At 45.8% G+C, this 24,839-nt stretch overlaps 1 protein-coding gene and 1 long non-coding RNA gene across 13 annotated transcripts in view; one reads left to right on the top strand and one right to left on the bottom strand.

Annotated features, from left to right (window-relative positions):
• Positions 1 to 24,839, top strand: part of TTLL11 (tubulin tyrosine ligase like 11) — a 62,306-nt gene that overhangs the window by 34,621 nt on the left and 2,846 nt on the right. For 4 of the 12 annotated variants that reach the window (XM_061476506.1, XM_061476502.1, XM_061476508.1 and 1 more), the window contains 3 exons: positions 4,229 to 4,486; positions 6,865 to 6,971; positions 9,967 to 12,398. In XM_061476506.1, coding sequence (XP_061332490.1) covers positions 4,229 to 4,486; positions 6,865 to 6,971; positions 9,967 to 10,214 — 613 coding nt within the window. In that variant the 3' untranslated portion in view covers positions 10,215 to 12,398. Of the gene's footprint in view, positions 1 to 4,228; positions 4,487 to 6,864; positions 6,972 to 9,966; positions 12,399 to 12,929; positions 13,429 to 13,538; positions 13,649 to 24,839 lie in introns of those variants that run through there. The other 8 variants (XR_009747420.1, XR_009747421.1, XR_009747422.1 and 5 more) reach the window with 7 other exon arrangements.
• On the bottom strand, positions 12,120 to 13,287 carry LOC133281207 (uncharacterized). The gene is made up of 3 exons (XR_009747426.1): positions 13,160 to 13,287; positions 12,986 to 13,064; positions 12,120 to 12,232 (listed from the first exon to the last, which is right to left on the bottom strand). It is a non-coding gene; the product is annotated as an uncharacterized LOC133281207 (long non-coding RNA).

The raw sequence follows: 24,839 nt of genomic DNA, 5'->3' as shown, positions 1-24,839 counted from the left end.
AGTGCTTGCAGTTAAGGTGAGTCTGCAGAATAGGCAAGTCTATCAATTCGCTTTACAGATAGGAACAAGCTCTTGTGTAGGTTTGCTTTGGAAGGAGGTAGTTCTCTTAAAATTGCAGAAGGTAGTTTTCACTTTAGTCCAGATCATGATTAAATTATGTGTGCTTTAGGAAATTAAACTTCAGGAATTCTTGAGGGTAGAATGAAAGAAAGAAAGAATGAAAAAAAGAAAGAAAGAAAGAAAGAATGAAAACAAACCATTGAACTTGGTAAAAGCAATAACCTATAAAAGCAGATTAAAGAGTACATTCTCTTTTTTTACTTAATGGAAGTACAAGATTTGGCAATACAGATTGAATTACATTTTTCTTGTTCTGATTTAAATATTTTATAGACTTTCCCAGTATATGAGTGGAAAGGAATGAGGCTTGCAGTAGCGTGCATGGTTTTATTTTTAAAACACCTTTCTAATAAGAAACATGTTTTTAAAAGCTATTTCAGTAAAAGCTTGAAATGGGATGCTGGTTTTGAGTTTTTATCTGTGACCTTAAAGGCAGCTGTAGACTTTTCTCCATACAAAGGGAAAAAGGAAGTTCTCGGTGATAATTTAGAGCCTCTGCTTTCTTACATTCAACAATAATTTTTCTTTCACCATAATACATGTTTTTTTTCCTACAAACACAATTTTCTCTTATCCTTATACATACCCAGTCCTGCTTAATAATTTGACTTGTGTCCATTGTGTCCATTTGGAATTGTGTCCATTCAGTCAGGGAGACAAGAGGCTTTTGTGGCTCCCATCACTAATGTGTCCAGAGTACTTGTTAGTGGTTTGGGTGTTCTCTTCATGGCCATTTCACATTTCTTTTGAGGGTGGGTTGAAAAATGAAAGGCTGAAGCTCCCTTTGTTTAAACTATTGATTGCACTTCCTCAGGAGGGTGCTGAGGCACTGGCACAGGGTGCCGAGAGAAGCTGTGGCTGCCCCATTCCTGGCAGTGCTCAAGGCCAGGTTGGACACAGGGGCTTGGAGCACCCTGCACTAGTGGAAGGTGTCCTTGTCCATGGCAGGGGTTGGAGCTGGATGAGCTTTAAGGTGCCTTCCAACACAAACCATTCCATGAAAGAGGTATGGATCTGTGGAGGAAGGACAGATTTGCAGATGAAGACTGTGGTGAGAGATGCTGATCCCCAAAGTCAACACTCCAGCCTCGTGCCTCGGGCAGCACCCGCACCAAAGAGCACTGGGGCTATAATTAATTTATCTGAAGCTGATCCCTTTAGCAGTCTCTTCAGCATTTTCTGTAAGAAATGAAATGTGGTGAAATTTCCTCAGCTCTACTTGCACCTTTTAAAGCAAAGCTTTGTATTTTATTAAACTGAAAACATTAATGATGAATGAATAATGTACAATCCAAAACACTCTGGAATTTAGAATGAGAAAGGGCTTGGGGCTTCCAGGCGTCATTAAAATGAGAGTTACATTACAAAGAACACAACCTCCTCTCCTCCTGAGTACAAGGTTTCACATTTGGTCAGGGTCTAGTTCAACTGGCTGAAGATTTGAATTTTTAAATTAAGAAACAGACCTTTTGAGATTAAAAATAGAAGCCTGCATACTTATTGTTTCTTGGCTTTATGTAGTCTCAATTTTGGTAGCCAGAGGGTACTTGACAGCAGTGAAACACCATCCAATCTTACATGAGAAACCCCCAGAACTAATAATGTATTGCTTTAAGCTTTACTTAACTAGTGAAAGAAATAACATTCTTTTCCTTGCTATCTACGGCAAAGATGAACATTATCACAGCACTACTCAAGATCTGCATTTATTCTTTAAAGACTTTTTAGAGCCTTTTAGCTCAAAAGTGATAGCATTTATAGATATTCAACACCACTGAACATAAGTGTGGATGCTTTTTACAAAGAACTGTTCCAATGGCTGCTAACATTCAGCATCTAAATAAGCTTGGAGCTGTCATTTGGTGCAGGGAGATGTTTCCAACCTCAGGTCTGTGTCAAGTGGTCTTGTGTGTGGTCACATTTGGGAGTTGCTGCAGTGAATGGTGATCCCCTGCCATTTGAAGGTGACATCTGGAGGTGTGAATGAGTTCAGAGCCAGGTTTAAGCAGGGTTTAAAACTTGGGTCCAAAAATGTCTTTTAGAAATCAGACATCACAGTTTAGTTCATGCTAATTAAAACTTTATTGCTTTCCTTGCAATTCTCACTTCTTTTTTGCTTTGTCTTGCACTTGCCATACATTTGTTTTCAACATACCTCTCACTAGAAGTTCAAGGTATAACTTTGAAGTATTCCATACTAAAGGGGATGCAGCGTGGCAATGGATTAATGTATTTCAGGGAAATTTAGTGAAAAAGAAAGTCTACAAATCCATGGGGATATTGGTTTTGGATGGGTGACTACAGGCTGGCTGCAAGAGGGCTAAGGAAATCTGCTGCCTTTGCAACCAAAGTGAAAGGTACAGATTTACTGGAGATTTGACTTGGTAACTTCTCCGGTGCTGTGGCTGGATAATAACCATGTTGATTGTTATCCCCTGCTGGAACAGAACTTTCTGAAGGACATTAAATCTGCTCGGGAGCGCAAAAGATCAATGGAGTAAAAGCACTAATTTTTTTACTACCTAGTGTGAATTATACTTATTCTCCATGATGGGTACTTAGAAAAATGACTGGAAAGCAAATGAAAACCTGCATATGCTTATGTGTGTGCCAGATAATTACTGTCAGCTCTCAGACTTCCTGAACTTGGGAGAAGAGCAATCTTTAATTTTATCTGCGTATGTCACAGACAAAGAAGTAAAACTATGTCATGCTGAATAAACATGTAACATCTATTTTGGAACACCATTATCTCGATCAGCTTTATTTAGGGAATTTGGCAACAACAATGAAGATGAAATAATGTATTTTGACAGGATGCACAGAGGATTTGAAGACAAAATAATGGGATTGCCTAGAAATTGTCTCCTGAATAGTGCCAGTCTGCATTTATATGAACAGTATTGCTTCTGAATGTATCATTACAATTTATTCTCTGCAAATATATCTTACTGAGCTCTTTTTGTACTGTATTTATCAGAGAAGGTAAAGGCTTCTAATCATCAGTGGGAAATAAGTTTAGTCTTGGATTATTACAACCTCTAAACATTTCCCATTAAATGTTCCATGCAATTCCATGAAACTCCTCTTTTTCTACATACCTAAGTTTGTTTGATGCTGACAGGAACTGCAGATTGGTGGTTCCTTGTCTCTGGGGAAGACTTCAGCCTGTTACCTTCCATGAGGTTGTAAAGACCTTTTGAAAGGAATATGGATATTCTGCAGCATCACAAGGGATCTGCATTGAGGAGAACAATAAGTTATGGGGGGAGGTTGAAACGTGTAACTCCTAATGTTTAACTCTGTGGACTAAAACCAGTCTTCTGCTCTTTTAGATAAAAACAACCTGGTGGGGCCTGATTTTTGTTGAGAACTCAAAAAAAAAAAAAGTGATGAGAGAAAAATACTGTTCCAGATGAGGGATGCAGAAAGGAGCAGTGCAACTTGATGTCCGTGCAGGCTTTTTGTTACTAAACTAAAATGTCTTTATCAGTGAATGCACTATAAATGTTTCTGTAGGAAAGGGAATTGTAAAGAAATCATACAGGCATATCTTGTTACTAGTGTTTCAGTTTTGGTGCGTTTTAGATTAAATAAATGGAAGGAATATGATTTTCAGGAAGGACTGAACAGTCACATCAAATGTAATTTCTTAAATTGCCATAATTTAAGGTTCTAAAATCACCCATCTTTTAAAAAATACTCATGTATATAATCTGGTAGCTGAGTTGATGGCCATCCTTCTGAGTTTCTGAACCCTGGAGTTGTTTTCCATCTGTTTCTCCAGCTGGGGCATTGCCCAAAAGGCACACAGCTAGAATGTGTTGCAGTTTAATACCTGTGTAGGAAACTGATGACCTCTTCCTAGGACGCAATAGCCAAGGGTCTGTATAGAGGGAACCACACAGGGTTACTCTGTTGTTGCAATCAGGGAATGGTCGTCTTATCCCTTGAACTCTTAAAACATGATTTCTGCCTTAGGGAACCTTAATATTTGTTCTTGATTTTTCATGATTGTAAAGATCTCATACTGTTTTATGCTTAGAAAGAATATCGGATCTCTTAAGACTAAGGTTAACATAAGATACAATTATTTTACGTGCTGCAGGTGTCAGACTTCAGAGCACGTGTCAGAAGCCAACGAAGACCTGTTGGACATAGGACCAGCAGACGGCCCAGAACATGAGACCACCAGAACTCTGGAGCCTGAGCTCCCCTCCCTCTGTCTCAAGCAAGTGTTTCCCAAGTACGCCAAGCAGTTTAACTACCTACGGCTTGTGGACAGAGTGGCTGCGTTGTTTATCCGATTTCTTGGTGTGAAAGGGACAACAAAGTTGGGGCCAACAGGTTTCCGGACATTCATAAGGTCAGTAAGGTGAAGGTTGCTTTAAGAATTGCTTAATGTGTAGTCAAGAAGTTACAAACAGGTCCTGTGGAGTAGCACTGCTGTCCCTGGGCTTACCATCGGTTCTGCTGAATAAAAGCAAGCCCTAACAGTAGTACATTTTTAGTTGTAGGTTGAGTAATGCTTTCTAAAGAAACTTTTCCCCACAAGTTCCACTGAATCACTGCAAATTTTTTAGAAAATAGATAAATCATTATCATTCCAAGCTCCCAAAATATGTGACCTATGAAGCCTGGAACCTGGGTCTTTATTCTACAGCAGCTCAGTTATACACTGGGAGATAACTATTTGCAATCTTTGTTAACATATCATGTTCTAGTAAATTGTAGAGATACCAGTGTGAGAAAGTGACAGCTGAAACTGGGTCACTTCATCTGGTTCTGTTGGCTGTGGGGCACAGCCATCTGCCCCAGGCCACCCAAAAGCCTTTCCAAATGCCAGTTGCTGCTGCATTGTGCGCTAAGGATTTGCATTGTGAAATTGCAACTTGCAATGGCAAGGAACTCAATTTATTTTTTTCCACATTTTTTTTTTTTGTGAGGGTTTTCTTTTCATTGTTTTTTATGGATAGATCTGTTCTAGTCATGGTAAAAATATCTCATTTTCTGTCTTTCACTGACAGCGACAAAAGAAATAAGCAGCAGCAGCAGATGTACCCTTAAAATACGGATCCTGTTTCTATGCAGATGCATTTAGCATTCAGGAATGAATATAAACAATTTGATTTATACAAATTATGATATATAGAAAATGACTGAAGGCATCTGCTCTTTCCATAGACCAGTACAGGATTGTTTCCAATTCTGTATTTTCTATTGTTTAGTCCAGCCTTAATTTGGCACTTGTAAGAGGAACACACAATAAATGCCAACATTTTAAGAATGTGAAAATAAATTGCCATATCTCAATGCAATAGTGTTTGCAGCTTCTTAATGCATGTTAAATGAAACCTTTTAATATTGGCAAATACGTTGTTTATTTTTCCCAGGGGATCTATAGCAACTATTTGGCCCTTCTCTGAATACTGATGTTACTGCTCATTTCAGAAATAAGGTCATGATTCTAAGATGTGTTTTGTATCGCTTTGCAAGAAGCAAGTGGCACACAAGTGTGATTTTGGGGGTGTGGGCAAGTGGTTGCAGAGACTATCCACTCACATTTTAGCTAATCACAATCTGTTCCCCTTCAATAATGTCTTCATTATAAAAAGTAGCTCAAAGAAAAGCACTGATGGTGGCTCCAGTCCTTGCTTGGGTTCTGCCTGAGATTTCTTTGGGACTCTCTAGGCCAGACCTTAACTTTAAGAGAGCTCTGCTTATGCTATTAAAGAGTAAGATTCTTTTATATTATCGAGGTTTTGGGGGGATTTTTAGGGTTTTTGGGGTATGTGTGTGGGGTTTTTGTTGTTGGGTTTTTCTCTTTCCTGGCTAGAAATTTTGGCCCGCTCTTTGGCATGTGTTCTTGTTCCAGCCAGGCTGCCAGACATCTGGAAATCCTGGACAGATGGCTAATGCTCAGAGACTGATCAACACCACTGCAGGCTCAGACCACACAAGTGTCAGATCTCCTGCATGTGCTTATCACTGAATGCCCGAGATACATCCAGAGATGCTGCTGTTTTCCATGCAGCCTTCAGGAACGCATAGGGCAAATCTGCTCAGTGTTCAGGCATGAAGAAGTAATTCTGTGCTTGAAAGCTTTCCTCCAACCTTTTTCAACCAGGATCAGTCAAATAAGAGAGCATTTTTCTGTGCAAACTGCCTGATGTTGACAGTCTGTGCTGATTTCTGTTGGGTTTTGCAGTGTACCAATGAATTCCAGTCTGTTATGGCCTCAGAAAGAGTGCTGGCAATAGGTGGGAGAAAGGAGTGTGTAACAGTTAAGTCCTATTTTTAACTGAAATATCCAGGGTTTTCTCTTTTTTCCTGCTTTGTTGCAAAACCCAAATAAACCAGATAATCTATAATGTGACCTGCTGCCTTTCTGTGGCTAGAGACTGACATGAGATTGCACATGGAAACTGGATTTAGGTGCATGTCTCTAAGGGGGACACTTCTCTTGCCCAGGGTCACTTCTGGCAGAGGTGGTGCTGGTGTGATCTGAACAGGCAGCAGGACAAGGCACATACAAGAGATTTTCTGCACATGAAAAATTCAGGCCTATTTCAGATACATATGCTTCATAGGTGCTTTATTTGACCAAGGATGTTACAGTGTGTACACATGACATGGGTAAACTTTTCTCCCCAGTGTTCTCTCAGTTGCCTTTGCAGAATTTTTCCTTACTTGGAAGTTTGGATGTAATCAGAATTTCTTCTTTGTTTTGTCTGTTTTTAACAGAAACTGCAAACTGAGTAACAGCAATTTTTCAATGGCTTGTGTGGATATCTTATATATTGATATCACAAGAAGGAGGAACGGCATGGGAATTGACCACAGAGAATCAGGTAACAGTGTTCTCTACTGGAAAACTAAGGAAGCTGGGGTTTTCCTTGCAATTTCAGTAGCTCAAGCACATCCCAAACATTCAGGGCCTTTACTAAGGATGAGTAGCAGTGCTACAACCACTCCTTGCTGTAATTGTTTTGTTCATACAGGAGCTAGGTCAATCAGCCAACCCAGCCTGCAGTAGTGACTTACATCACCATCTGCTTTGGTCACATTTTCAGATCTGAGATAGTAATCTATCAAATAGCAGAGTTCAGGGATTATTTTCTTGTTATTTTAATGGCCTAAATACATCATTTATTATATAACTTAATTTCTAAAATGGCTATTTTACACCTCTGTATGAAATTGAGTGCATAAATTTGGCAACTTCTCCAACAGCTTCTGTAAAATGTTGAACAATTTCAGCTGCGCTGATATTCCCATCTCAACCAAAAAAAGTGTTCATGACAACAGTTTTTGGAGCCATTTATAGCAGGGAAACAGCAGCTGGAGTACTCCAGAAGGTTTTATGCCACTGCTCCTTGTGGCCATCACGGAGGATTGTCAAGGTTCCATTTAAATCAGCGTGGGATAAAGAGATGCACCTCGATGCTGCTGCTATAATTAGCATGCTGGTCACAGAGCTGCATGCTGGTCACAGAGCTGCAGGCTGGCATCTTCCCAGAAACTGGTTCAAAATACAGTTTAATATAAGAAGCTGAACATGGACATGGATCTATATAATCATGCTTTATTTCTTTTAGTCCTAAAATAGCAGACGAATCAAAAGTCTCCAAGTTGAGACTGACTTTTGTATTTGTTATCCACCCCCCTACATCTCTAGTTCCCTCCTGCATAAACATCAAGTTATCAGTCATACATGTATTAATTTCTGACAGCATGGTCAGGTATGACACCATGAAAATTAGTTGTATGTAACCTTTTTGAATGTTTGAAGGTGCTTCAGAAATGTTAATGAAGCTTATATTTGTATGAAATAGATAAGTATTATGTGTCTTTCTTGAATATGGATATCCTACAATATAGAGTCTGTGTATATGAAGTCAGGTAAGATAAGGCAAAAAGGGAGTAAGTAGAATATAGACTGTTCACGTGGCTGACAGAAAGAATAAATCTAGACCTAAGAGCAGAAGGGAGAAAATGAAGGTATGGTGAGAGGAGACAGCATGGTTTATTGTGCGTGAACTCCCGTACTACTTTAAGTAGGTTTGGGTCACCTTAGTTTCACAGGTATGTAAAATCTGAGTATTTGCAGTTAGCATTTCAGTGTGGGTAGAAGCCATTTATGTGGTGAGCTGATAGAATTCCACGAGCAAAAGTAATAGAAATGCAAATGAACCTTCAGGCTTTGAGAAATTAAAGAGATTTGTTGATGGGTTCAGCAAACCAGATGTTGTGTTAAAACACAAAATACCCTCCATTTCTGCTGGCTCTGTGTCTGGCCCACTTCCAGCTGTAACCAGTACAGAAACTCTTGCTGTTGCTCTACAACACCAGCTTCTAACTTCCTCCATTATATGCTTCACATGAGTGTCACTTCTGGGGGAGAAAGTGTGTGTGGTACCAAAGGTGCTTTCCCTGCCTGCAGCTCACCGTGACTGATAAAGTAATTTACTGAGGTGGCAGCTGCTGCTTTCAGATAACAATTCCTTTGCAAGCTCTTTTACAGGCAGGGTTGTAAGCAACCCCACCTGCAGGCTGAGTGGAGAGAAATGATACTTCACAATGTAATTGTAATATTCTGAAAAGGTCCTTTCCTGCAGGATCAATGAGCCAACATCCAGTTAAAAAAACCCAAAGCTTTCAACATCTCATCCTAAAATAATCTCCTTAAAGTGTGTGTTCAGACTGGGAGAGCCAGTTAAAGCACAAAGCAGCTATAACAGTTCCTTGTTGCTGGCATTCTGCAAACCAAATTGTGGTCTGGCTTCTTAATTAAGAATTAAATAGGTATTACTTGAAGGGTTTAAATACAATAATTAGTGTTAACATGCAGCCCCTCTTTCCATTGGCTGTGGTAGTGGGGTATTAGTAAGATGTGATCAAACAGCACCTGAAGAGGCTGTACTGCAGCACATGGTTTCTGCAGGGGACTTTTGTTTGTGAAGGGGCAGAGCAGAGTTCTATTATAGCAATGTTTTGGCACTTTCCCTTCGTACACACTTCAGCTGTTTGTTTTTCATTCCGTTAAAACAAAATTACTAGTGCAGAATTAACGGGTATGGCTGAAAAAGGGCCTCTTCACCTGCAAAAGGAGGGCTGAGGATTCATACCCACCACAGGCTCTGCAGAAGGGAAGCAATACTTCAAATAAACTCACTCCTGGGATAAGGTGATACTTGATAATGGAGTTATTGTTGCAGTGCTGCAGACTAAATAACAAACTGTTTAAATAGTTCTGCATTTGAACTTTTGGTTTAGGTCCATGTCTCAAAATACAAGGTTTAAAAGACTCAATTCGGTTGCTGATAGAAACTTAATTTTTCTCTTTGGGTGGATTGTTTTCCTTGAAGCTCAGTATGTTACTGTGTGTCTGACTTGGTTTCCACTTAATATTTGAGGCAGCAGAAATTGAGGCTGATATTCATTTAACTGCACAACATCTTAAAATCAGTTGTTGCTGTATCGGTTTGCCTCCCGATGCCAGGCTGTTGGACAGGCTGATGTCTGATACCTGGAATCCTCCATCATTGAGGCTATCACCTATCTATAACCCAGCCAGGGCTTACCCTGTACTGAAACACTAAATGAGCTTTTGTGTGTTATGTACAAATAAAACCTTGCCTTTTGGTCTTTGAAGGCCAGATGGTTTCTAAGTGAGCATTCTAGATGGCCCCTGTGTAAATGAAAAACGTTAACACTAACCCTGCACATACACATTTGGCCTTGCTGCCAAAAGAAACAAAGAGACAGTGTTATGCTTAAAGAAGGTAGTTTGCTAGGGAGCAGTGAGCTATGAATCTCCTTCCTATAAACACCTTTTCCTTGCAGGAATGTGTTTGCAAGCCTTTGTGGAAGCTTTCTTCTGTCTGGCTCAGAAGAAATACAAGTCCCTCCCACTCCACCAGCAAGTGACACTGCTGATTGATTTCTGTGAGTATCAGCTCGCTGTCCTGGATGAAAAGCGCCGAGCTGTTTGTCACGCAGATGGACCTCACCTCACACCAGCTGCACATCCATCCCTCCTGGGTCGCTCGGCCTCAGCTAGTAAACTTTCAGATTATAGGAATCATCGTTAGTAACAGTGCTAATTCACCAGCACAGAACTGAGATTCAATCCCCAGGTACGTGCATGTACTGCAGGAGGAGAGACCCCGACTCCTGAATCCCTTCAGCTGATAGGCATAGTTATTTATTTCAGCTTTTCTTATTTATGCTCTTCAAAAAGCCTCCTGCAAGCTCCCATTCTCAAATAACAACCCTGGCAATGGCTGTTTGTTTACAGCTCTGTTGGACCTGCAGCACACCTCACGTGGCAAGCTGTGCTTTCATCCCAAGTATATAGAAAACCACGTGTGAAGACAAGGACCAAAATACAGCAGGATAATAACCAGCATCACGGAGTTGCAGTGACTGAGAGGTACCCTTATGTCAAAGGAATTACACTGCTCTGTATGCACTCTACGTATTATGGAAACCAAGTAAGGAGCTGCAGTCTCAAATACCAGTTGCAGACTTTGGGAAACTGAAACCTGGAGTTAGGTTTGTGATCAGACTTCAGGCTTTGACTCTCTTCTTTCGGTCACTTGGACTGTATGTGTTGGAATCAATACAGATTTGGTCATTGACTTTGTACTTCTTTTCTAAAGTCAGTCTTAAAACACTGAAATGATATTTTGGCTTCTACTCTTTGTACATGTCTCTGCCATGACAAGTACTGTTAATTTTTTAAAGAAAAACTAAAGATATTTATCCTTTTGCTTCCATAGAACTGATAAGCTCACACTTAGAGGAAAAATGTACTTCATTAAGTCAGATTCAGTGAATCAGGCCGTGGTTTTGTCTTCAGGTACTAAGCACTGCTTCTGCAAATAGCTTTACGGTGTAAAGAGTTCATTTAAATTCCAGTTGAAACCAATCCTGTCACTCCTTTAGGCTGAGCTATTGTATTCTAGGTTTGCTGATTCTTTGCCTTTTGCATGTTTGTTGCCCTCTCTGGACCTGCAGTAACATCTAGAGCAGATTTTTCTTTTGTCTTTGCACATATTCTTCATTTTTTCCCCTTAAATAACTGTATAATTCTGTAAAAATGAGATCTGTATTATTTAACAGGCTATTTTGTCAGGAATGCTGGGCTGTACCACTGCAGTTGTACAGAAGTAGTCTTTATTTTTCAAGGAGGGAGCCATGACACCGATAATCACACTCTTTTGGGAGGAGGCTGAGCACAGTGTTACACTGGCTAGAAGGACAGGAATAACTTGGAACTTCAGTCAAATCCTTTTCAGTCTCGTATTTTATTACAAGAATGTATGTCTACATCCGAGTTTGATTTTCCTCCTTTACTCTGTTCTTTAATGTTAATGAGTCTGCTTATGTTCCAGTGTCCCTCGTGCTGTCAGGAATCACAAACAGCACAGGCATTTAGCTTTGGATTGGAGAAAGTTACCTGAGCTCGAGGTCACAGTGTGCTGATGGCTGCTGTGTCAGAGGAGTGACGTTGCAGGAAGCACACTGCCAGTGTGAGGAAGCCCACCCACTTAATGCCATGGACTAAATGCACACACCGTATCGAGTGAGTTGTTACTTCAGGAGAAGTTTAGAGTTTCTTTCTTGGTTTTTCTATTAAGCAGCATGGCACTCCAATGCAGAAGGCAAGCTGAGCCCACAAGAAAGTAATACCTAGCTTGTGCTAATACCACATGTGGGCATCCCTTCTTCTCTGTCTTTTCTGTAACACCAGTGAAAGCAGCAGTAGATGATCTTTCTCAGTTCAATGGCTAGACAGCTTCACATTTTATATATTGTGCATAAGAGGCCAATTGCAGCCTAATGCCACTGCCCTCAGCCTGGTTTAAGTTTCGTAAAGATTATTGCACTATGAAGATAAAATGCCAAACTCTAAGGTCTGGCATCTGTCAGAACAAATGAAGCTGAAAGGGCCATTTTTTTCACACTTTCATTGTAATATATTTGAAGACATTCACAAGTTGAAAAATGGTTACTTCTTACTTGGGGACATCTGACATTTGTCTTGCGATTGGCAGTGTGTTACTAGAAAATAGCTTACAGTTTCTCTCATCCTGTGATTGATGTCCTGTAAAGAGAGAGTTGCAGAAGAGTCGGATTTGAAATGCTACAACTGCGAATGCCTTTCCTTACAGCTTTCTCTAGTATGATCTATGGCCTAAAATACCCAGGTTTTGCTATTGTATAAATTACCCTTATCTCAGTGGAATAAATTAATTATTGTATATAATGAACACTAATAAGATCTCTCTCTGGTTTGGAGATCTTTATTCTCTGGATCTAACAGATTTTTACAGACTGCTGCATATACAGGCTGGTTGCAGTTTCCCCTATTTATTTAAAGGATCCCTTGTAGAGTAGTCAAAATATTCATTTATCTGTCTCTAGTAATCCAGTGTTCATGTATGTACATAATTGGAAAGCTGAATGCCATATTATTCTCAGGGGAGGGGGGGAGATAAAACAGGAGTGTACTTTAGAGACTTAATGACAAAGTCACATTTCTCTTCCCTCCCATCTAATGCAATTTCTTCTGAATATGATTTAACATCCAAAGTAATTTTGCATAGCCTTTAAGTCACCAGTCTGCACACACACACCAGAAAAATGACCAGAGACACTTTATTCAGAACAGGAAGGCTATAATCTATAGGCTATAACACTATAATCTATTAGTTGTGAGGTACCTTTTTAGCTAAAGAAACAATACATGGAAGGTAGTAGGTGTTGGTTTTTAATAATACTTTTCTATATATTCTTTGCAGAGAATACAACAGCACTCACTATGCTGTTCAAGACATATGATATGGACAGTGCACACCTGTGCAGTCTTTCTTGTTATCAGACACACTGGACCTGGTATTCCTCTGGGTATAATTCAGAGTAAAACACTTCATCATCTAAGGAAGATTTGAGGCAAGTGAGTCCAGAATTGCAATCCAGACACCCCCCTTCCCTGCAGGCTTGTATCCGGCCTAAGTGTGCTCAGACTCACTGGGTGATTCCTTGTTTGGTTTTATCTTTCTCTGCATAAGGTTGTTGTAGGCTAAAACAGCTGAAATTTATCTTCTGCCTCATCTGGACTGGGCTCTTGACATTTAACTGCCCTCTGCCCAACTCTCCCTAATACAGCTATGTATCTTGGGAATATTTAATGTACACAAGCAGATCACTTCACTTGCCACATACTTGTAGCTGCTTTCTTTTCATTTAAAACACAGCTGGAAAGGGAGGGCCTCAGCTAATTGCACAGATTATGCTCAGGTGAGAGACCGAAGTCCACCTGCTTCTGCAGGTCCTTTCAGTTGCAGCTCCCACCCCTGTGCTCTGCAGGTGATCCTCATTTTCTTGCTTTGCCCCTCTGATTGCCTCAGTCTTGTGTTCAGCTCACTGCTGGGAGGTCAAAGCCTGCTTGGAAACTCCTCATGATGAAGAAGGATTTAGTTCTCCTCCTGGCTGAGTCTCCTTCAGTTCACTGCACAGGGTAGGTGCAAATCCTCATGCTCTGGGTGCCCAATTTGGAAGGGGCTGAAACCTCTGTGGTGATTCTGGGGGGGTCACAAGGGCATTGCTTCTGCAATGCTGGGTGTGGGAGCCCTGGAGGGCTGTGCTAGGGTTGTAGGAAGAGCTCTGCAGGAGTAGCTGCTGGTTGAGCCCTAACTGGTGCATCAACTCTGCGCTTGCTTACCATGGCATGAATTATGTTCATAGTCACCAGCACAGCTTCTCGTTTCTAGCCACTGCTGTGTCTGACCTCATTCAGATCTCTGTCTGATGGACAGTGGCAACCTGCTGCTAAATATTACCCCGTTCCCTCTGATTTGTTTTCTTTCGATCGTGCTTTGCTGTGTTTCCTCCTGATTCCACAGTTTTGCTTCTCAGCTTGCCTAATAAACTGGTATGGTCAACTTGTCCAAATCCATTAGTTCAGCTCCCTGTGTTGCTGTACAACTGTTTCTGTTGTACAGTGTTTCCTTTTTGAAGGTGAATCTGTCCTGCACCGTCTGTCCGAGGTGTTGCCTTGCATCAGACTTGGCCTAGTCCATGCATCAGTTTGAGCTTTTCTGTGTTGGTGGCTGGAGGATTGATCTCTCTGGTGTTCTCAGGTGGGTGCTGGCCCTCCAGCTTGCCAGCCTCTCTCCTCTCAGCCCCGCTTCAGCTTCACAGAGCAGAAACATGCACTCAAAGGGGCAATAAATTGCAACTCAGTCACGTCCAGCCCTACCAGATAGAGCCCCATGGGCTTCCTTGGAGAATCCCCATGAGTAATGGCCATGCAGGGTGGCGAGGGAAGGGGTGGCAGGGATGTTGTAGAGTAAAGAGGTTCCTTTTCGTAACAATTGCTGTTGCTCGTTGTCAAAGAGGAGGAATTGGATTGTGGGTCCTGCCTGGGCTTTATGCTGTTTGTGCCTGATGAGGGTGCTGAGGTGCAGCTTGAAATGAGGAGATGAAGTTGAAGTAATGGGTGCATCTGTTGTGAGTTGTGCTTGCTCCTGTTTCTGATCTCCACCATCCCCAGGGCGTGGATCAAAGCCTGCCAAAGCAGGGAGCTGTGTGCAGCATCACCCGGTAGGGTGGGCAGGGGCATCCTCTCCTTTCCAAGGTTCTCATGAGTGCTGGGAGTCAGGGCTGTGCTTACCATGGGCTTTACTAACATCATTCAATGACTTTTAAATGGACCCAAGTTCAGTAGCAATTAATAAGTATTGTTAAGAAGTGCATCAGTACCAAGCCCTGGATGGATTATGCTGAGATGATGAAGAGTGTGGGTCTCGGCTGCTCCCCCAGCAGCTGGGTGGGAGCGCAGGCAGGGGAGCAGCAGGGCTGCTCGGATCACAGCGAGCTGGAAGAGCCTGTGAGCTTTAGTGGAGCACAAACAGATCTTTAGAAAAGTGATCTTTCTTTTCTTCTCCTTCCCTCTGCTCACCCATTGCCCTCTGTTCTGATCAAAGAGCTTCACTTCGTTTATTTGACTTGAAACTCTTGTTCTTGCAGCTTTAAACTTTGCAGTTTTACCTTTGCTTTTCCCTTTTATCTTCTTACTTTTCCCTCCCTTATTGTCACAATGGATGGGAGATCTGAACTCTCTCACCTTCCCTCTCCTGATCCTGAGGTTTTTTGGTGTTACCAAGTTAGATCATTGAACTCTATGGTTCTCATTGATGCTGCTGTTTGAGGGAGAGTTGCTTTGCAGGGAAGTTTTGTCTGAAGAACCAGGATCTCCCCACCGTATCCCAGCTCCCCAGTCTGTGGTTCAGCCTGTTCTGTACCCATCTCTGCTGCTGGTGCTGTGCTCCCCCTCCTCTGTAGCAGGCTGCGTACCCAGCAGTCTTGTGCTGTGTGTGGCTGCAGAGCAGGGCTGGAAGTCGGCACAGACTTTGCACCTCCTGATGCTGTTACCTGCAGCCTTTAGGAGGTGGGAGAATCTGCCAGCATCCGGAGTGTTTGTGGCTGTTCTGATGTCTGTGCCAGACAGGTCTGTGCACAGGGACCTTTGTATTATGGCTGTAAAAATCACTTGATAGTGAAGTCAGCAATTCAAGCAATGGTATCAAGGGTTGCCTTTTAAAAGTGTTTAGCAGTAGGTATTTCCCTGTGCTTCTGGCCATGCTTTATATGCAGCCCCACGGCTGCCATCCCTGCAGCAGTTTCCCCATGGCCTGTCTTGTCAGCTTGCTGTCAGGAACAAGCCTCATGCTCATCCTTCTGCTGTGCTCACCCGCACCTCACACCAGCCTGTTCTGCCAGCACATGAGCCCGTTTACTGCAGGTGAGCTGGTGAGGCCAGGATCCTGTGCAGCAAATGGGCATTAACCAGCTTTATCCTCTTAGGAATGGCTGTGTTTATATAGCTGTCACCTCCCTTTGGAGGTGCTGCCTGGCAGGACTGCTAATGTGCCTCTGCCTGCGAGTGCAGCAAACACTCAGGTGTGCTCAGCAATGAGAAACCTGTCCCCAAAGCTGTGGGTGCTGTCACCACCCATCTCCGTGTCTGTGTCTGGCAGCTCTGCTGCTCCATTACTGGGTTTGTTATACCAGCCTCTGCTTTTAAACTTGGTTTTGTGTGGGAGAGATATTTATTTCCCTTTTCTTCTGGTGCGTAGTTTTGGGAGGAGGTGTGAGAACGCTCTTGTCTTCTGAGTCAGTTGAGTGAGCAGCAGAGTGGGTGTGCAGAGATGTAGGATACCCCAACAGTAGCAAGGCAGATAGAATAGTGCAGCTGAGACACTCAGCAGTGCTTCACTGTGGCTTTGAGTAGATCTCTTTTCTGTGCCCATCATTTCTCACTGACTGTGGTGATCTGGATGTTCAGGTACATTTACAGTGCTTGGAGAGGGACCTGTCAGTCTCAGAGGCTTCTTTTGCTGCTGTCCCTTTCCTGTCATTGGGCTGTTCAAGATCTGTATGATAACAGCATGGTAACTAGTAAGAAAAGATGTGGTCTTGCGGCCTGGGCTGTGTCTGTGTCCAGTGCTGTGTTCTAGGTAGTGCTGGTCAAAGGCCAGGGGAGCTCTTAAACCTTTTCTAGTGCAGCAGGGAACTTGAGCCCCCAGCTCCACTTCCTGGCTGTGGCAGGGAGCCTGGTTCCTGTTGTGGGGTGCAGGCTTGTTGGCCTTTGGTTGCAAGGTACAGGAGGCCAGACAAGTGTGTAGAAGGATCTTTTCCACCCCTGCTGTGCTGCCTTGTGAAGGGTGGTACTGGGGAGGGCAGGATGCTGCTGGTAGGGGTGGGAGCTGGTTGTGCAGTGCCTGGCACTGAGATGGATGTGACCTGGACAGCAGCAGCACGGCTTGGTCTTTGTGTGCTGTTACCATCAACTACTGCAGCTCGCTCGCATCTTCTTGAAAGTGAGGGTACATGCGGGTGGGCAAGGGGGATGGCATCAGCCATCTCATGCTTCCCCAGGGAGGAAAGCATCCTGAGGCTAGCATGAGGCTGCCAATCTCAGCTGTCTGCAAAGGAGAAGTGAGCTTGTTCAGAGCCTCAGACGGTTTCTGCCTTTCATGTTGCTGGGAGGTGTGTGTCACAGAAGCACCCAGGTCTGCGCAGAGGAGAGGGATGTTTGTTGTGCACTTGTCTGGTCTGGCTGTATCTCCATCTTCAGCCCACTGCTGAGATTTCCTCCTGTTGTAACTTTCTCTCCCGTTGGGAGCCTCACTTTTCTGTTGGTCCTTGCTGGAGCAGTGGTGTTCACTCTGTGTCACAGGCACACGGAGTTGTCCTGGTTTGTCTGGGATAGAGTTAATTTTCTTCCTGGTAGCTGGTGCAGTGCTGGGTGGTTTTCGATGTAGTGTGAGAATAGCATTGATAAGACACCCATATCTTAGTTGTTGCTGAGCAGTGCGTACAATGGGTCAAGGACTTTTAGTTTCCCATGCTATGCCAATGGGGAGATGCACAGGAAGCTGGGAGGGAGCAGAGCAGGACAGCCAACACGGGATATTCCATACCAAGCACGTCATGCTCGGGATAGAAACTGGAGGAGTTGGTCAAGGTCAGAAGTATTTGTCTGTTTAAATCAGCAGTGCTTTGTGAGCATCCTCCTCCTCACTTAGTGTGTTCCAGCAGCATGAGGTCCTGAGCCTCCTGCTAACCCTGCCCCAACCTCACACAGCCACACTCGTGCTTTTCTCTTGGGTTATTTCTGCCTTCCCTACCTTCACTTCACCTTAAGCACACCAGGAAAAAAACCTCAGCAGCACTACCCAGATAAATCCATCTGGTCTCTGTCTCAGCCTCATTTAACCTCCCATTGAGGAGATTGTATCACATGGTATTCAGCCGAAACCTATTACCTTGCATGCCCAAGCATATCACATTGAATTACCTTCACCCACAGGCCTGGAGTGTTTGCTAATAGCTAATGGCACCTCTTAAGTTTGAGGTGATTTATGTGCACGCGGTGTTCTCATGGTGCAGCAGTTGGTGTTTCAAGCAGGGCTTAGCAAGAGAATGCTGTCGGGCTCTGGAGGAAGGTGAGGAGCTGAAGGCAGCCTGGCCTTGCACCCTGTGCTGGCTTTTCCCAGTGTTCCCATTCCTCACCACCGCCCCATACAAAGCAAGTGTCACTAAACTGGGACTGGCTGCTCCTGGCTGCACGTAGAAGAGATGCAGGAGGGCTCAGTGCTCTGTGTGCCAGCTCTGGGTGCTGGGCAGCTTGTGGTACACCCCGAGGGTCAGGAATTTCCTGGGAATGATGCGATGTGCCACAGGCCACATGCCATTCCCTGCCCTCAGCTGTGCCTGGCTCTGTGGGGGATGATGGTTTCTGATGGCAGAAGCAGGTTCGCTTGTGTCATTGCTGATTTTTGGCAATTTGCTGCAGGTGTAGGGGAGAGCTGGTATGAAATTGCTGTAAAGGACAAAATCAAAAGCTGATTATGGTGATGTGATGCAATTTTCTCTCCTCTTTCTATGCCTCATCAGTGGAAGTGTAACAGCCTTTCTGCAGGTCAGGGTCAGATGCGCTAACAGGCAGCAAGCCAGGCCTGGATGTAATCAGGGAATCATGGAATGGTTTAAGTTGGAAGGGACCTTAAAGCTCATCCAGTTCCAACCCCTGCCACGGGCAGGGACACCTTCCACTAGAGCAGCTTGCTCCAAGCTCCTGTGTCCAACCTGGCCTTGAGCACTGCCAGGGATGGGGCAGCCACAGCTGCTCTGGGCAAACCGAGCATGCTGCTCTCCTCCCTGGCATGGTGAGGGAGGGCTGCGGCTTGCAGGAGGCAGAACAGTGACTGCAATGAATCAATCACTTGGGAGTTCTGTTATTTGGGTTTCATTCCTTGGCACAGAAATGAGCTGGCCGTGGTTATTCAGTTATCCTTCGTACCACCAGTGGGAATCTGGTAATGTAAGGAGCCTGCATCAGTATTACTTATGTGCGGAGGAGCTGTGCTTGCTGCCAGGGGGAAGTAGCAGAAATCCTACAGGTGCCCAAGTCTTCCCCTCACCCCCTTTTTAATAACTGAATAACCCAATCTGATGTCTCTCTAGGATCAGTAATAGCACAGGGCAGGTGATGGCAAACAGAAAACATGAAGGAGTGTGTCTCAGAACAGATCTGTGAGCAGCTTTCATCCTCTGAAAAGCAGAGGTGGCCTGGCCTGGTCAATGAGCACAGTGTGCAGCCTGCTCCTGCTGCCCCAGTGACTTTCATCTGCTCTTTCTCTGTTAGCGTTGCTCTTGGTCTCTATTTCAGGGTCATGTCTGGGAGCTGGCTCTAGTTCAGCAGCCTCTGTTCCCAGCTCTGTGCTGCCCTCACTGCAGGGACACAGTGCTGGCCAGGAGCCTTATCCCACACACTGACCCATAGGAGGGGGTGCAAGTCCTTTGGCTGTGCAGGTGAGCACTGGAAGGTTAAAAAGGAGAGTTTCTTGCTGGGACGCTTGGCATGTGTGTGTTCTCTTCACCATCCACATGGTCCTAGGCTGGTCCTTGCTGCAGTGGGACAAGGTTGGAGCATCCGACCGTCTCCATCCCAGCCTGGCTGCGGGCCCAGCATCGCCAGTCCTTTCTGTGGGATGTGGAATTGTGTGGGCAGTCAATAGACATGGATAAAATAAAGTTGTGAACGGCAGCAGGAGCTGAAATAGCAACATCAATAGCAGCTCCCAGATAATGATCTAATTAGCACAAACAACGAGCTTCCACTAATGACTCTTGTTCTTCCAGCCCCTTCCTTTCTGCTCGCCTGTCCTTATTGACTCCTCTGGCAGGGAGCAGCTCCTCTCTGCTGTCTCCAGGGCCCAGGCTTTGGAGAGTTGTTTACTGGCTGCCTTTGAATTACTTCTCCAGAGGATGTTTGCTCTGGTGCGTGGGACGGCTGCGTGCGGAACGGGGAGGGAGGGGAGTTGGCTCCTTGGCTTTTGGAGCTTGCTGCAGGCCTTGGGAAAGTTGTGCTCTGCTGCATGTCCCTGGTTGTAAAAATAAGGCTGCTGACGTTCACTCCTTGCTGTGGAGGGGGGGGGGGGTGACTGCGTGTGAAGGGCTGGGGAAGATGTGAGTGAAAGATGCTTGACAGGAGCAAAGCTGCGAGGTGGTCATGGGAGCAGCAGAAACCAGCTGCTGCTGTCTGTGCTGTGAGCCTCATCCCTACCTCTCTCCCACTGGAACAGCCTCTTTCATGCTGCTAAAGCCCCAGCTAAAGACGTGTTATACAAATCAAGGTGTTCTTGACTAACCCCTCCTTGCAGCAGCTTCTGCGTGCCCTGAGTGTTGAATTTCTGTGCTTCCTGAGCTGTTTAATTTCTGTCTCCCAACCTTCAAAATCAGCCAGGTTAAACCTGGAGGCTCAGGAGCTTCCCAGCCCAGTTGGGAACACCAGGGAGCGTGGAGGATGCTCAGGGCTCTTGCAGCCATGGTGGGAAGGGCAGCAGGAGCAGTTGCTGCCACCTGGACACTGGGGATTGCTGCTGCCCAGGGACCTTGAGGTGGTGCAGGGAGCAGTGTGAATGCAGGAGAGGCTGCCTGCACCCTAGGCATGGGCACCACGGGTTCTCCGGTCTGGCTCCTCATGGTGCTGGACACCAGCAGAGCCCAGCCTGGGTCTGGAGCCACCAGCACAGAGCTGCTGCTTGACACGGCAATAGCCATGGGTGCTCTCCTCATCCCGAGCCGTGATGCTGCAGCCAGCCTGTCTTCCCCCTCTCCCAGAGAAGCTCATTATGGTGATGTTAATGAGGCAGAGGTGCTGATGCTGCCCGGGGTTTAATGACTCTCCTCCAAGTTCCCTGCTGTTGCAGACAGCAGAAGGGTGGGTTGGAGGCAGAGGTGGGTGCAAGCAGCAGTGGATCTGCCTGTTGCTGCAGCCTCATGCAGCCCCAGCACTGCCACTGGGGCAGCTCGGTGGGTCAGTGTGTCCAGGCAGTGGGAATGGGCTGGAGAAGGGTATTCCTGGGATGGGCTGGTGCCAGGATTCAGCCTGGGACAAGCGGGATCTGTCTGGGGAGACAGGGAAGAAATACTTGTGTGCATGTGGCCAGTGTGTACCAGGATGCTCTAAGAACTAGAAATGACTTGAGCAGAGGTGCTGGAGCACTTATGTAAAATATCTAAATAAATCTTTAATATTTCTAATTGCAAATGTACATAAATTGCACGGCCACATCATTGCTTTGAACACCAACAACTTTCTCTGTACATTATTACATAGTTTAAAAGGAGCTGAAGGAGGTTCAGCAAACACTTCCACTTTGCTTGGTTTTTAAACATACTTACAAAAGAAGATTTTTCTTTATAAGAGGATATAAAACATAGTGACTGCTTATCAGGAACGAGTATCAGCCTAAGCAGATATACAGAGAGAGGTATATCTTAAGACACAGTGATGTATGATAAAGGAATATGTGAGCATGGAGGCTGCACTCTGGGGTACTGGTAGCTGATGCAGAACCACATGGCATTTACAGCAGGGCCACAGCTCGGGTATCTGGGGGAGTCAGTGCTTGACCGTGACACCCTCTTCCCAAGCGTGGTTGTTCTGGATGTTGTGCATCGCCCTCGAGGTTGGATTTGGTTTGTAAAGCCCGGGAGCTGTGTGCTGCTGCGCTGCTCTGTGCTCCCTCTCCCCCATGTGTCACATTCCCCATGGGAAGAGAAGGTGCCAGCAGTTACCTGTGCAGGGCTGGAGAAGGGCCACAAGGCCAAGCCCCAGGCTCAGCAGCCAGGGACCTGCTTGGAGATGGGAGATGCTCCTTCCCAGGGCTACTTAAGGGATCTCGTGGTGGCCACCAGGCCACGTGCTCTGCCCCACGCCAGGTCCCAGTGGGTCAGGCTGGGACTGCTCTGAGTGCTGATCCCAACAGTGGCTGGGGTGGGAAAGGGGATACTGCAGGGAGCTCACCCCAGGGACAGTTGTTCCCTTTGGACTTTCTGCCTCTCCTCCAGGCAGAGCTGTGTGTTATGGACAGGGCAGTGACCAGGCTGGACACTGCTGGTGGTAGTGCTGCTGACAGCATCTCCTGGGGTCACAGGGTGCAATGAGCCCCTTGCAGGTCAACCCCATGGACCACACTGTGTCCTGGGTGAACGCATCAGCAGAGCATTTCCCATCTCCTGTGATGAAGAGTTCTCTCCTTGTTCGTCACAGAGCAGACCTCAGTGTGTTTCCTATTGCATCTGGGTACGGATATTGGTAGCAGGGAAAAGCTGAGAGCGCTCTGAACTTTGGGAATGACTGATTATGTGCCGGCTGCTTTCCTAGGAGAGCCTGTAATGCCTTGCTTAGGGCCAGCAAGTCCCTTTGCCCTTTAGGAGTACTTGTAATAGCAGGACCAGTGTCCTGCACCCTGCAGCAGCCTATGGGGCTGGCTCCCAGCCCCAAGGATTCAGCATGTTCTCACAGTGCAATCAGTGCTTTACAACTGCAGAAGCAGGAAACAAACCCAGTCAGACTCAAATGACAGTGCAGTGATGCAGGACTCTTTGGATGGCAGCAGGATTTGCTTAAACTGGTGCAAAAGGGGCTGGTGACTACACTGTAGTATTAGTTGGCATGGGGAAGGACTTGGGTCCCTCTGACCTTTTGGCACTGAAGCCATAATCCCTGTCCACAACGATGACACTTACAGCCTGCAGAGACCTTGGGATACCGCTCAGTCCGTTTCATCCCCTTTACGTGGAACTTGGCTCATTTTTGACAAGCATTCACTACAGTTTAACAAAACCCCAAATCAAAGCTCTTACAACAGAATCCTTGAGGTGGGCCAACCCCAAATCTGGATCCCTGGCTTCTCTCCCTGCCCCTTCCCTCAGATCCCCAAGGGAGGAGGCTGAAATCATAAACCTGGGTGTGTGGATCCAGATTTGCAAGCTTGAGTCCCCCCTCTCCAAAACAGCGGTGAGATACAGCCAAATCCTGCCCGAACAAGCAGCACCAGCGGTTACTATGTACACCTGTTAGTGAGATAGATACGGTACAGTCAACACGGAGAACATTGACCCCAAAATATTAAGACTTGTATTAAGGTAAAAGCCCGAGTGTGGTTGTGTCTCAGTTACACTCGGACGTGGTTGCACTGGAACAGCCTCTTACTGAAGGAAGCACAAGAAAGAGAAAGAAAAGGAACCGGAGCCGCTCAGGAACCATTCGGGATGGAGCTTTGCTCTGGAGCTGCAAACACCACTCGGGCTTGTCTCTGGTATTGCTGTGCTCGTGTGCACACACCCCCCCCCAACACACATACATGTACAGTCCGTAAGTAACAGAAACACAACGTGAAGTGACAGAACTGAGCCTGGAGCTGCAAACCTACCCCAGAACCTGCTCACGAGAGGGTCATGGTTAGGTCCGGTTGCTGATAGGTGCAGGGAAGGAGATGGGGAGGAATGGTAGGGACCTACTGTAAGGAGCCTTTGTCCTGATTGGGATTTCTTTTCATAGGGGCTCAGGGAACTGCGCCGCAGCTCCGGGAGGTGCCGGCACTGGAACTTTCAAGGTTCTAATGACTCGCTGTGGCAGGATTTAAGCATTCCTGCTGGCTCAGCAGAACAATGTGCGTGCAGTGCCTGGCACGTCCGAGTTAACCAGGAGTTTGTGACAGATGGGGCGGGGGGAGCAGGGCCTTGGCTTGTGGTTGAGGACATTGAATTGTGCGGTGCTGAGCTCCAGGACTAAACAATTGTTTTGCGGGCGGTTCTTTGTCCCACTGACTGCATCCCAACTTTGCATCCGTGTCTGAATGGAAACGCACCGCCCGCCCCGGGCCCTGCCGGCGTTTCCATTCCTCGTGTTCCTTCTCTCTTGGAAAACTCCCGTCTCTGCAACACAAGTATTTGGATCTCAGACCCCATCAGCTCTAAACGTGGGCAACAGTGGCTTAGAACAGTCGCTTTTTTGCAGGGTGGTTACCATGTATTTGAGACAGTGGCAGCTGTAAGTGTACGTACCCAGCGGTTCGCGGTACCCTGTGTGCTCCTAACCTGCCTGGGTCTTTCTCCGGTTGGACCCTTCTCAGTTTGGTGCGGTTCTTCCAAGCCAGCTGCGCTAGTCTCCAAAATTCTGTCATTAACACTGTCATTAACACTTATTCCTGCTCTCTGAGGAGCTCCGGCTGGGGTCTGCTGGGACCGCCCCACGCTGCGGGGCTGGCGGCGTGCGCAGACCTCAGTGCACCGCATCCTCTCCTCCATGGCCCAAACCACACCGGGCTTGGCACAGGGCTTCCCGGGAACAGAGAAGCGTTTGGGAGCAAAAGGCATCATCTTTAGCTGTGAAAACAACTGCATGTGGTGAATGCTGTGAATGAGCCTGGGGGGCAGCATGGCAATGCAGAGCTTACTGGCAAAGTGTCCTGCTCAGGCAGCCTAGGTGGGGTGAGGCTGGAGACGGTACCTGAGCTGTGCAGAGCTCAGTGAGCATCCTAGTCCCTTTGTACATTTACACATGGCAGGAGGAGCTAGGAGAGGCGTTGAGCAGTGTAATAAACCTTAGTGGGAGGAACAGGCAGAGGTCCTGTACACTGTACACTGTCATCCGTATCTCAGAGAGAGCTCTGGGGCTCTTGGTTACGAGTGACCTGCTCTGAGAGTGGGAGTCATGAAGTGCTACCTTAGAACAACCACAACCCAACAAACACACCGCGGCGGCGCGCTCCCCCGTTAAGGAGGTGACCCCTCCGCTGAGCACAACGGGAATGTGCCGGGATCTGCGTCTCAGCAGCTGGGAAAGTCTA

The sequence above is a fragment of the Pezoporus flaviventris genome, unplaced genomic scaffold, assembly GCF_033815535.1.
Source record: "Pezoporus flaviventris isolate CSIRO_AGI_PZ_B2104156 unplaced genomic scaffold, CSIRO_AGI_Pfla_v1 ptg000097l, whole genome shotgun sequence".
Taxonomy (NCBI): Eukaryota; Metazoa; Chordata; class Aves; order Psittaciformes; family Psittacidae; genus Pezoporus; species Pezoporus flaviventris.
Note: the sequence above shows the minus strand (reverse complement) of the source record. Positions and strands in the feature narration are given on the sequence as shown.